Here is a 14,232-nt window from a genome sequence, read left to right as displayed (position 1 = left end):
CGGGCCTCTGCACACTGCTGTTTTGGCTTTGTTGAGGGTCAGCAGCATTGTCTGTGAGAGCCGGGCAATGAATCTGCCAGGATTTAAAGCCTCACGCATCTCTGCTGCATGTTCTTTTTTTTAAAACAACCCTTTGAAAATGCAAAAATCATTCTTAATATGGGCCATACTGCTGGCTGTAGCTTGCTAACTCCTGTCTTAGGCAAACAATTATATTTATAAACATTCTAACAATGACAATATTCCCTAAGGTGATGATGAAAAGTCCAAATGCCAAACAGTGAAAAGGATCCACAGATCCTAAGTATTCAGAGCCAAGGTGACATGGGTGGACCGAATGCGCGCCCCACGCGGGGTTTCCTGGGAGCACCTGCCGCCAGGCAAAGCCTCCTGGGGCAACCTGCCAATCCAGAGAGTCAGTGTTGCTCAGTTAAAGTTGCTCAGTTGTGTTTGACTCTTTGCAACCCCTTGGACTATACAGCCCATAGGATCCTCCAGGCCAGAATACTGGAGTGGGTAGCCTTTCCTTCTCCAGGGAATCTTCCCAACCCAGGGATCAAACCCAGGTCTCCCGCACTGTATGTGGATTCTTTACCAGATGAGCCACAAGGGAAGCCCAAGAATACTGGAGTGGGTAGCCTATCCCTTCTCCAGTGGATCTTCTCGACCCAGGAATTGAACTGGGGTCTCCTGTATCACAGGCAGATTCTTTACCAACTGAGCCATCAGGGAAGATATAAGTGTTGCTCAGGGTAAACAGTAAAAACTAACATTCGCAATGAAAAGTGCTGTCAGCTTAGAGGCTCTCCCGCACGAAACGTATACTCTGCTGCGGGGTCCTCACGCCATGCACTCCGCCAAGAGCCCTCTGGAGATTTACGCCACACAGAGGCTGCTCTGTAGCCGCTCTCTGCTGAAAGGACTTCTTAGTTCAAGGTTATTATAATGGGTCCTGGACAGAAGCTGCCCAAGTCTCTTTAGTGAATGCGTTTAAAAAAAAATAATAATAACATATCTTAATTGGTAAAAGCAAAACAAAGAATAAACAAAGTGATACAAAGAAATAATAAAGTGCCAGGTGACCCAATCATCACCCCCTTCTTCCTCAGCTGCCCAGTGGAGGTGAGCTGTAATCCACCGAAACTGTGATGAGGCGTCTGGGGGCTCTGCTTCCTCCCTGAGGGTCCCCGCTGTGCCCGCCCCGCCCTACGCCACCACCGTGCTGTGGCCACACCGGGTGCCGCCTCCTCCAGGCCGCCTCCCCAATCCACCTGTAAGCTGGTCCCCTGTCCCCGGAACAGGGCACGCTGTCATACTGCACCGAAGTCATCTGTTCGCTGGTCTGCCTCTCCCACTAGGCTCGTTTCTTAGAGAGTATAACAAACACATCTTACTCATTTCTGCAATTTTCCGTGTGCAGCACACACTAGTCAGCTGAAAAATTGTTCTGTTTGACCTTTAAATATCTTACCTTGCATGGGTTTAATCTACAAGCAACCACAATCTGTAAGAAGTGGAGGAAATTCTTAGATAAAGCCAGCCAGGATCTTCTTTTTAAAATGATAAGCAAACAATCTGACTGAACACTCTGCTCCATTCCCAGCAACTTCAGAGGCTTTACTGCCAAGTGACAAAATGCTGACACCACTTTTGAGCTTCCTTTACCGAAGAACACTCACATTTTCGAAACCAGCAGCCAGAGCTGAGACAGAAGATGTAACTGATAATTAGGTTATTCAGATTCCAGACTGGGATGAGCCACATGTTGAAAGCTGCCCTTCTGACCTTTGGACAAATTGGTAGAAATAGTTTCCTCGAACTGTGTGTGATAGATTTGAGTTGGAAACCCAATTTTATTCATTTCATGTGCTTAAAAACAGAAGCACATTGTCACAGGCCCTCAGCTGATCCAAACTATTACAGAAGGAGGGTTACATTATCCCAGGACACCAAATGCAGTTTAAAAAACACAAACAACAGACAGATACCTGCTTTGCAGAGGATGAATCTTGGGAGACTTGGGCAGCTTGGAGGCCTCAATCGCGAGAAGCTGGACGGCACCATTATCGGACGCTATGGCTAAGTAGTGGGAACCCTGGCAGAACGTGAGCGTCTTGACACGGCCCCCGACTCGGCTATAGGTGAGAATAGACCTGCACAAGGAGAAGCAGAACCGCGTTTCTGAAAGGCCACAGAGTATTAACACTGCCGACATTAAACAGCCACAGGACTGTTAACAAACAAAAAATGACACTCTGAGGTCTGTTTCCCTCCTTGATCATGTAACAAAAATAATCCCCCTCAGAAGCACTGGTACAAAACCACCTTTCCTTCTGATACTTTCAAGTGGCCGTCTTCACACGCTTCTCTCTGATCACGGAAAGACTGTCCACCCTCCTTTCCAGCTGGACTTCCCTCATTATGGCCTGACCCAGCCTGCTTCCTTTCTGCAATTCCTGAAGCCCTCCTCTTACCCCCGCGGTTATTCCATAATCCCGCAGATGCAGCCTGCCACAGCAGGACGGCATTGGCTTGGGAATCACAGGGCCGAGTTCCACTAACTGACCACCAGTATGATTTGAGTCAAGCCACTTAACCTGCACTGCACCTCATTTACCCGTTTACAGCCCAACACTTCTAAGCAGGACATAGTGTAGCTCAATTAACATGTAAATCATGAAACGTCTATTAACACACAGTATTACTGTAATATTCAGTCTCTCCCACACACACATTGACCCCTCAAGCTGTCTGTCCCCCTCCTTTAAATTTACCACCAAACTTCCTGAATATGATGAGCGGTGCCTGCCTCCCTCCACTGCAGAGTTCCTCCTTCATCATCCTCCACAAAGGTCACATACTCAGCCTTCTAAGTGGCCACTCCTTAAAGGTCACAAGCCCCAAAACACCAAATTTATTCACCTTTATCTTCTATAATTTATTATACAAGTTAATACATCTTAAATATACAAAAATTATTAAAAAAAAAAAGAAGTAAAAACATAATTCTAACACCCAGAGAGAAACGCTTTTGTTGTTTAGTCGCTAAGTTGCGTCTGACTCTCTGCGACTCCATGAACTGTAGCCCACCAGGCTCCTCTGCCCACGGGATTTCCCAGACAGGAATACTGGAGTGGATTGCCATTTCGTTCTCCAGGGGATCTTCCCAACCCAGGGATTGGACCCAGGCCTCCTGCATTGTTAGGTGGATTCTTTACCACTGAGGTACCTGGGAAAACCACAGAGGAACACTACAGACATTATTATATAGCTTCCCAAAGAGTTTTCTATGCATATTACAATATATTTATATTTGATTTATAAATAAATATGGAACATTTTATATATTAATCATGCCTCTCTAGTTCACTTTTTAATAGCAGCCTTGCTGAAATACATGTCATAAAGTATAACATTTTAAAGTGTACAACTCAGTGACTTGGAGCATGCATGGGCATTTTATCCCTTCTATGGCTAAATAATATTCCATTATGTGGATATACTATATTTGCGTATCCATTCAATAGCTGATAGACATTATGGTTTCCACTTTTTGGCTATTATGAATAATGCTACTATGAACACTCATTTATAGATTTTCATGTGAACAAATGTCTTCAACTCTCTTGGGTTTATACCTAGGAGTAAAACTGCAGAGTAATAGGTAACTCTATGATTAGCATTTGAGAAACTGCCAAACCTTTTTCCAAACTTGCTGCATCACTCTACACTCATACCAGCAAAGTACAAAGGTGCTAATTTCTCCACATTGTCTCCAGCACTTGTTCTTGTCTTTTTGATTAGAGTCATTCTAGTGGATGTGATGTGGTATCCCACTGTGGTTCTGATCTGAATTTCCCTAAAGATGCAGAGTACCTTTTTTGCATACCTCCCGGTTACCCTTTCATATTCTTAGGGGACTGGTTCCAGGACCCCCAGCAGATTCTGAAATCAGAATGCACTAGTCCCTCTAGGTCCTCTGTATCCAAGGGTTGCATATCAACAGAAAATATTCTATCCCTAGTTGACTGAATCTGCAGAACCCACAGGTATGAAGGGCCAACTCTATCTGAGTCCTCTGCTTTTTAATTACTTGTTTTCTTACTGTTGAGTTAAAACAGTTCTTTATATATTCAGAGTATTTATCTCATTCTGTGGGTTGTCCTTTCACTTTCTTGACAGTGTCCTTTGAAGCCTAAATGTTCATAATTTTGATGAAATCACATCTATTTTTGTCACTGTGTTTTCTGGTGGCATATTTCAGAAGTGAAAGTTGCTCAGTTGTATCTGAGTCTTAGAGACCCCATGGACCATACAGTCCATGGAATTCTCCAGGCCAAAATACTGGAGTGGGTAGCCTTTCCCTTCTCCAGGGCATCTTCCCAACCAGGGGTTGAACCCAGGTCTCCCTCATAGCAGGCGGATTCTTTACCAGCTGAGCCAGCAGGGAAGCTCAAGAATACTGGAGTGGGTAGCGTATCCCTTCTCCAGCGGATCTTCCCAACCCAGGAATTGAACCAGGGTCCCCTGCACTTTACCATCTGAGCTGCCTCAATCCAAGGTCATGAAGAATTACATGCCTATGTTTTCTTCTACAAGTTTTACAGTTTAGCTCTTACGTTCAGGTCTATGATCCATTTTGAAAAATTCTCTGCAAACCCATTCTTTTGCATGCAATTGCCCAGTAATCTCTACACCATCTGTTCAGGCTGTTCTTCCCCACACTCGGCTGTCCTGGCACCTGTGTCAGAAAGCAGCGACCATAAACGCACCTCTGCATGTCAGCTCTAGCCCACTGACTAATGCATTTATCCCTATGCTGGTAACACAGTGTCCTGACTGCTGTAGCTTTGTGGCCAATCTGGAAGTGTGATTTCTCCAACTCAGTTATTTCCTTAAGACTGTCTTGCTTTTTAAGTCCTTTGCATATCTTCATGAATTTTAGGATCAGAATGTCAACTTCTGTAGAAAAGGGCAGCTGGAAATTTCATAGGGAAAATCTGAGGATCAATTTGGGGATGTCAGCTATATTAACAAACAGCAAAAGTTTTCCACTGAATGAACATGGGATGTGTTTCTACTTAGGTCTTCTATAAATATTTTAAAATATTTCTTTCAGTGATGTTTGTAGCTTTCAGTATTCAAGTCTTGTATTTTTCTGTTAAATTTATTCTTCAGTACTTCATTGTTTCTGATGCTGTTACATATAGAATTGCTTTCTTTAGTTCATCCTTGGATTGTTCATTGTTGGTGGTGGTGGTTTAGCAGCTAAGTTGTGTCGGACTCTTGCAATTCTGTGGACTGTAGCCTGTCAGGCTCCTCTGTCCATGGGATTCTCCAGGCAAGAATATTGGAGTGGGTAGCCATTTCCTTCTCCAGGGGATCTTCTCGACCCAGGAATCGAACGCAGGTCTCCTGCATTGCAGGCAGGTGATTTACCAAGTGAACTATGAGGGAAGCCCATAGTTCATTGTTAGCATGCAGAAATCCAAATGACTTTTATACATATAAATACAATATGATCTTATGTTCTACAACTTTTTGTTGAACTCATTTGATAGTTCTAATAGGTTTTTCTTTTTATTGCTTACTGTCTGCCAATACAATTTTACTTCTTCCTTTCCAACCTGGATGCCTTATATTTCTTTTCCTTATCTAAATGACCCCACTAAGAACCATGAAAGCAGTCAGAGTGGACGTTCTTACCTACATGGCTCGCCTCAGGGGCAAGTGTTCAGTCTTAAGTGTGATGTTAGTGGGCTTTTCACAGACGTCTTTATCAGTACTAAACTGTAACTACTTGAGTTGCTTTTAATCATAAAACAGTGTTAGATTTTAACAAAATCTTTCTAAGAATCTTTTGAGATCATCTGTGGTCTTCATCCTTTATTCTACTAATGTGATATATTCACTGACTGATTTTCAAATGTTGGAAAGGGTTTGCATTCTTGGGATAAACTGCACTTGGTCACAGTATATTATCCTTTGAACATGCTGAATTCAGTTTACTAGTATTTTGTTGAGGATTTTAATGCCCATATTACCTATGCGTCTTGGTCTACTGTTTTCTGGTCATATATTTTGCCTGGTTGTGGTATCAGGGTAACACTGCCCTTATAGAATGAGTTACAAAATGTTCCCTCATCGATTTTTTTGAAAAAGTTTTTGAAGGATGGGCGTTAATTCATTAAGTATTGGTAGAATGCACCATGAAACCATCTCAGCCTGGGCTTCTCTTTGTGGGAAGTTTTTCTTTTAATTACTAATTTAATCTTATTGTTATAGGTCTAAATATTCAGGTTTTCTCTTTCTTCTTGATTACCTCTGATAGGTTGTATCTCTCTAGGAATCTAATCTGTCCATTTCATCTAGGTTATTTCATTTGTCGGCATACAATTGTTCATAGTATTCCTCTGTGCTCCACAGTGATGTACTCAACAGTAACATCCCCTCTTTCCTTCCTAGTTTTAACTTTAGTAACTCTCCCTTTTAAAATTGATTATTGTAGAAAAGGTTTGCCAATTCTGACCTTCCCAAAGAACTGATTTCTGCTTTTGCTGGTTTTTCTCCTTTACTTTCTATTCCCTATTTCATTTGTTTCTTCTTTGGTCTTTTATGATTTCCTTCCTTCTACTTGCTTTGGGTTTACTTTGCTCTTCTTTTTCTAGATTTAAGGTTAAAGCTAAGTTACTGATTTATGATTTTTCTTCTTTTTAAATACAGCTGCATGCAGCTATAAACTTCTTCAATACTCCTTTAACTGCACCCTTAAGTTTTGGTTTGTTGTGTTTTCATTTTCAGTCACCTCAAAGTATTTCTCTAATTTCCCTTTGAGCCACTGGTCATTTTGCCATGCGCTGCTTAACCTCTACAAACCTGTGAATCCCCCGAATTTCTGTTACTGATCTAGTTTCATTTCACCGTGGTTAAAGAACATGTATGTTGATACAGCTCAGTGCCTTTAAATTTATTGAAGCTTGGTGTCTGCCCTAGATAATCTGCTGCAGTCGGGTAGAGTGTTCTATACATGTCAGACCTGGTAGGTCTGCAGTGTGCTCAATTCTTCTTACGGGAAGAGCATTAAAATCTCCAACTTACTGTTGAACTATTTTCCCCTCCAATTTTGTCCGTTCTTCCTCAATGCAGGGGCTCTGCTGTTAGCAGCGTGCTTGTAATTGCTATGTTTTCCCGATGGGCTGACCCTGTTGTCATTATAAAATATCCTTGTCTATCTCAAGTATCGATTTTTGTGTTAAAATGTCTGAGATAAGCATAGCCACTCCAGCTCTTTTAGAAACTGCATGGTGTACCATTTTCAGCCCTTTTACTCTCGCACTGCATCTCTTGAATTTAAACTGTTGTCTCTTGTGGGAAACAGTCATATCATACTTTGTCTTACTTCCTGCCAACTCTGCTTTTTGACTACATTTAATGCGATTAGCAATAAGGTAGGGCTTACGTTTGACATTTTGCTATGTGTTTTCTCTATGTCTTACATGGGTTTTTTTTTTGTTTTTTTTTTTGGTTGTTGTTCTAGTCCACCACTGCTCCCTTGTGTTATAAAGGTATTTTCTAGTACATAATTTTAATCCCTAATTTCCTTTATTACACATTTTTGAGTTTTACTAAATGTTTTTAAGGGTTTCTTTTAGTGGTTTCCCTGGAAAATACAATCAACATCTAAAAACAATCAGATGAGCACCAATTTTGCTCCAATATATCTGCTCCCTCCTGCCTCGTCTGCACTATTACTGTCATACAAATTACACCTTTATGCATTATAGCTCTGTCAACGCAGTTTTATAATTATTTCTTTACGTAGTCTTCTTTTAAATCAGATAGCAGAAAGAGTTACAGAAAAAAACTAACTTGTACTGTCTTATGTTCACTCCTGTATCTGTTGATTCCTTTACTCGATGCTCTTTATTTCTTCATGGGGTTCAAGTTAGTCTCATGTCCTTTCCTGTCAGCACGACAGACTCCTTTTGGTATTTCTTTCAGGTGAAATCTGCTGGCAATAAATTCCCTGTTTTTACTTACCTTGGAATATCTTAATTTCTCCTTTGTTTCTGAAAGACAATTCTGCTGGATATAGAATTACTGTCGGTCTTTTTCTTCCTAGACTCTGAATATATCATCTCACTGACTTCCAGGCTCCATCATTTCTGATTAAATGTCAGCTATTAACCTTACTGAAGGTCCCTCGTACAAGATGAGTCTCTTTGCTCTTCTGCTTCAATATTTTTCAACAATTTGCTTATCATGTCTCTCGTATGGCTCTCTTTGATCTTTGTCCTATTTGGAGTTAGCTGAGCTCCTCGAATGTGCAGATGAATGCTTCTCAGCAAATCTAGGGGCGGGGGTGGTTCAAGCCGTACTTCTTCCAATACTCTTCTCTCTCCTTGCCTTCTGGGACCATCACGTGTATGCTGGCACACCTGACAGTGGTCCACAGGCCTCTGAGGCTCTGCTTGGTTTTCTTTATTCTCTTTTAGTTTTTATACTTCTGAATGGATGTCAACTATTTTCTATTTTCAAGTCCCTGGTTTTTTCTCTCGCCAGTTGAAATCTGCTGTTCAGCCCTGAACTCTTCATTTCTGTTATTATACTTCTGAACGCCAGGATTTCTGTTTATCATTTCTATCCCTTTATTGACACTGTCTATTTGTTGAGACATTTTTCTCATAATTTTCTTTTAATCCTTTAGACATAATTTCTTCTAATTTTTTGAACATATTTTTAATCACTAATTTAAAGTCATTGCCTAGAAAGTCCAATTTCTGGGATTTGTGAGGTACTGTTTCTACTGCCTGCATTTCTTCCTGTATATAGGACATACTTCCCTATTTCTTTGCCTGACTTTTAACTTTTGTCCAAAACTAGACATTTTAACTAGTATGTATTGACTTCAGAAATAAGATACCAATGTTGTCACTGCTTTTTTAGTGACTTGCCTAGAGACCAATCCTACAAAGTCTTTATTTCTCATGCGTGGCCACTGAACTCTCACGTCAGTTAAATGAATGATCAGCTAATGACTTTCCTGGGGTCATTAAAGAATCTGCCTGCCAATGCAGAAGAAATGGGTTCGATCCCTGGGTTGGGACGATGTCCTGGAGAAGGAAATGGCAACCCCCTCCAGTATTCTTGCTTGGCAAATTCCATGGACAGAGGAGCCTGGAGGGCTACAGTCCATGAGGTTGCAAAAGTCACACAACTTAGTGACTAAATAACAATGACATTCCTTACATTCATGAACTGATGCGAGGTCCAGCCTTTGTGAGGCTCTCCGTGCTAGCTGCGGCACACCCTCAACAAAGCATTTTACAGCTCGGCCTCATCCTTCATCTCCTGCTCGCACAGAGACTCAAGGTCGGCCACAGGTGAGAACCTGCAGCCTCCGGAGTTCTTTCTTGGGCTTATACACAACCCTGCAAGTGCATGTGGTCTTATAGACACCCATGCATACATCCAAACTTTTCAAAAGCCCCCTACTGATATCACACGCTTGCTTTCAAGTTTTTCGTCAGCCTCTTCTTAGCTACAACTGGGACTGCCACCTCAGGCAGCTGCCATGTTAAACAAATCCCATCAATAATTTCAACAAATGCTCCATGGGTAGAGTTTTTCCTCAAAGAACAAAGTAAAAGCTCAAATAAAGACAGGACAGGCCCTGATCATGGCGGTTTAAAGCAAGCTGGTCAAATGGTGATAATTCTCTGGAAACGGGGCTTTGGAGGAGTTCAAAGCCTTTACGACCCCTCCAGTGGCTACTAAGCTGCTGGTTTTCACGGTTACTGTAGTTGTGGGACTGTAAGTTTTCCAGGCCACTGTACAGCTCGCAAGTAGTGGGGGATGAAATCAGGGCTCACATCCATGGCTTGCTGTTCTGAGAGTCAGCCGTTTTTCTCAAACAACAATTTTCAGATTGATGAAGGACTTTAATTTCTAGAATTCTGAAAAAGTTGATTTTGACAGTTTTTGCCAGTGTTCTCATTGTTTTTAAGGAGGAAAAGAATTTTAAAAATTCTTACTCTGTCCTTCTAAAAACAGAAATCCTACATGAGTTCTTAAACCGACTTCTCAAAACTGTATTTTCACAGACTGTATCAATATATTCCATATCAAAAAAATGTATTTCTACAGCAATCACTTTATTACCACAATAATCACTTACTTATCCAGTTTCTCTCCTTCTGCTGAATCTTTAGTTTGCTCCCAGTTTTTTATAATTAAAAAGAAAGCAAGAAAAGACAACCCTCAGAATGGGAGAAAACAATAAGCAAGTGAAACAACTAACAAAGAATTAATTTCCAAAATATACAAGCCGCTCATGCAACTCAATACTATAAAAGCAAACAACCCAATCAAAAAGTGGGAAAAAGACCTAAACAGACATTTCTCCAAAGAAGACAAACAGATGGCTAATAAACACATAAAAAGATGATCAGCACTGCTCACTATCAGAGAAATGCAAATCAAACTACAGTGAGGTATCACCTCACATGGGTCAGAATGGCCATCATCAAAAAATCTACAAACAATAAATGCTGGAAAGGGTGTGAAGGAAATGGGCCCTCTTGCTTTGTTGGTGGGAATGTAAACTGGTACAGCCACAATGGAGAACAGTCTGGAGATTCCTTAAAATACCAGGAATAAAACCACCGTATGACTCAACAATCTGACTACTGGGCATATACCCTGAGAAAACCATAACTGAAAAAGACACATGTACCTGAATGCTCACTGCAGCATGTATACAACAGCTGGGACGTGGAAACAACCTGGATGTCCACCAACAGATGAATGGATAAAGCCAGCTTTGATATATATATATATACACACAATGGACTATTGCTCAGCCATAAAAAGGAACGCATTTGAGTCAGTTCTAATGAGGTGGATGAATGCAGAGCCTATTATACAGAGTGAAGTTAAGTCAGAAAGAGAAAAACAAGTATCATATACTAACACGTATATGGACTCTGGAAAGATGGTACAGATGAACCTACCTGCAGGGCAGCAGTGGAGATGGAGATTAGAGAAGAGATATGTGTGCGGACACAGCAAGGGGTGGGTGGGATGAATGGAGGGAGTAACAGGGAAACATATGCCCGACCATGTGTAGACAGAGAGCCAGCGGGAGTTTGCTGGATGACTCAGGGAACTCACACTGGGGCTCTGTGACAACCTACAGGAGTGGGATGGGGTGAGGGGTGGGAGGGAGATTCAAGAGGGTATATGTACCTATGGCTGATTCATGATGATGTGTGGCAGAAATCAAAACAATACTGTAAAGCAATTATCCTTTGATTAAAAATAAATAAAAATGTTAGGGAAAAAAAAAGCCAATCTGAACAGCCTCAAAACTAAATATCTGAATTTATTCTTTTTTCTTCTTAGAATATGTTCATCATAAAGGCTTGTGATACATAAAGTCCAAAGCCTTCCACGGATGATGGATGTATGAACTATACTCACCAAAGGTCACACTGTGTGAGAACACCCAATTGTTTTACTAGGCTTTCATGCCACTTGGCACTTTTACTGCATTTGAGAGCTGCTGATAAACCTAGATAGCATATTCAAAAGCAGAGACATTACTTTGCCAACAAAGGTCCGTCTAGTCAAGGCTATGGTTTTTCCTGTGGTCATGTATGGATGTGAGAGTTGGACCGTGAAGAAGACTGAGTGCCGAAGAATTGATGCTTTTGAACTGTGGTGTTGGAGAAGACTCCTGAGAGTCCCTTGGACTGCAAGGAGATCCAACCAGTCCATTCTAAAGGAGATCAGCCCTGGGATTTCTTTGGAAGGAATGATGCTAAAGCTGAAACTCCAGTACTTTGGCCACCTCATGCGAAGAGTTGACTCATTGGAAAAGACTGATGCTGGGAGGGATTGGGGGCAAGAGGAGAAGGGGACGACAGAGGATGAGATGGCTGGATGGCATCACTCACTCGATGGACTTGAGTCTGAGTGAACTCCGGGAGTTGGTGATGGACAGGGAGGCCTGGCGTGCTGCGATTCATGGGGTCGCAAAGAGTCGGACACGACTGAGTGACTGATCTGATCTGATCTGATCTGATAAATCTCTTTCTTAAACGCTCCCTTCTGTTGCAATATGACATAACTTAAATGGTTTCTTCTCTCTTCTTTTCTGACTGCTCTCTTCCTAGCCCCAAAATTCAGTTTTGTAAAGTTCAGGCCTCAGGTTAACACTTTACTTCAGGGTAGCCATATCACTCAAAAACTTCAACTTTTAATACTATCTCAGACTCTAAACTATGAATCCTAACACTGATAATTTCTTGCATTACTCTTCATTGGAATAACACTATACTTAGATGTTTTACCATCAAATTTGGCAAGTACCAAATACATCAGTGTTTCCTAAAATCGAGAAGCTAAATGAGCCAAAAACAGGGGAGCACAAAGAGCATATATGGAAAATACAGTTTAGAATACTACAAAGGATTAAATTTTTAAAATCTATGTAAAAGTTAAAAAAAAAAAAAAACACAGCAATTTTTCAAGAATTAGTCCACAAGGGAAAAACTAAAAGTTTAACTGAAATAAGAAAGAAGCAAACGGCAGAGCTAAGATCCAGATGGCCTAAATCACTGACGCAATTCAAGGAGAAAGTCAGAGCTGCAATGGGGTGGTCAGCCAACATACCGCATGAGGGAAATACCCAGGCAGTCAGAATGTACTAGTGAGACTGCCTAAGAAAACCCAGCACCGCTTTGAAGGCCTCCTTCTCCCTCATCAGCTCACAGAGGCACGTGATGAGGGCAGCGCTTCCTATTCCCTCCTCGCCCTCTTTCTCTCCCTGGACCTGGAATGAAACACCTCCAAGCTAACGCTGACAGTCTGCTCTTACAGAGGAGACAGCAGCCGTGTGCAGAGGACACCCATTCTCCTGAACATCATACAAACGTTCCAAAGACTACAGTTACTGTCAGCTGAACTGCCACAGTTTCTGGTTTACCACTGCCTAAAATATGACACTGGGACAAAGGCATGGCTCTGTGATAAAAAGCATCTGGAATTAACAAGAGAGGTTTCTGCAAAGTTAATGGATGATTCCAAGTTTTTACTTGAGAGGCTTACTCAAATCAGTTAAACTTACCCTCCTAATAAAAGCAAAAATGAATACAACCAATGATGATAATAACAAAGAACCATTTAGAAAATAGTTATCAGAGGTTTTTAAAACATTAATCAAAATGCTAATAATGGTGGGGGAAAATCAAAAGAATGGCTGTAGGCAGGGAGGAGGCAGGCATTTTATGCAAAGGAACATGAGGGAACATTCTAGTTATGTTCTGTATCTTGAGAGTGGTTTTTAAGTTGCACAAGTTTGTGTATTTGCTGGATCTTTTGGAATGGTTAAGATCTGTGTGCTTCACAGCATACAAACTTGATGCCCCAGAAGAAAGGGAGAACTATAAACAAATATTAGCAATATACATGGCTGAAATTTTTAGGAGAAATGTTCTGATATCTGTGACTCACTCTGAAATACATTTTTAAAAGATGAATTGATAGGAAGATGGATAATTATACGACACAGCAAATAAAGTAAAATTATTAACTATTTAGAGTCTTGCCGCAAGCATGTGTGTTCACTGGAAAACCTCTCTCAAGGTTTGAAAATTTCATTTAAATATTGACCAAAAAAATTGCCTCATGGAGCCAAGATTCTTTTACTGGTTTTCAATTTATGTTCTGACCAATGCAGTGCCAAGAGTGAATGAACATGAAAAATAACTAAGCGTGCTACAAAAATTAGAGCTCTTAAAAGAAAATTAACAGAACAAAATCATATCATGTGGATAAGGAGTAAACTTATTAATTATTTTAGTTTATCAAAGATATTTTGTTGACCTTTTTGTGGTTACTGGTCAAATGGTCAGTGGTCAATGATTAGACGTCAATGACTCAATGGTCATAAACTTGAGCAAACTCCAGGAGAGTGGGGACAGAAGAGCCTGGTGTGCTGCAGTCCGTGGGGTTGCAAAGAGTTGGACACAACTTAACTGACTGAAAAACAGCATGGCCAATGAACTGATAATGAGAAAAGCACCAAAGGTTCCCCACATCTTTTCATGTACGTAGATTCAATTTTGATTTCTAATAGCTTTCTTTTCGGATCCAGACCAAATTAGGCACACAACTACAAAGTTGTACAAATCTAAAATATCTCCCCCATTTATTATAACCTCATCATGC

The 14,232-nt window shown here is 41.0% G+C and overlaps 1 protein-coding gene across 2 annotated transcripts in view; it reads right to left on the bottom strand.

Moving 5' to 3' along the window:
• Positions 1-14,232, bottom strand: part of PIK3R4 (phosphoinositide-3-kinase regulatory subunit 4) — a 76,153-nt gene that overhangs the window by 9,204 nt on the left and 52,717 nt on the right. For both annotated transcript variants that reach the window (XM_025294050.3, XM_025294044.3), the window contains exon 14: positions 1,989-2,153. In XM_025294050.3, the coding sequence (XP_025149835.2) occupies positions 1,989-2,153 (165 nt within the window). The remainder of the gene's footprint in view (positions 1-1,988; positions 2,154-14,232) is intronic.

Source organism: Bubalus bubalis, chromosome 1 (genome assembly GCF_019923935.1).
Source record: "Bubalus bubalis isolate 160015118507 breed Murrah chromosome 1, NDDB_SH_1, whole genome shotgun sequence".
Lineage (NCBI taxonomy): Eukaryota > Metazoa > Chordata > Mammalia > Artiodactyla > Bovidae > Bubalus > Bubalus bubalis.
The sequence above is the reverse complement of the archived record's forward strand: the minus strand, read 5'-3'. Positions and strand labels throughout refer to the sequence as shown.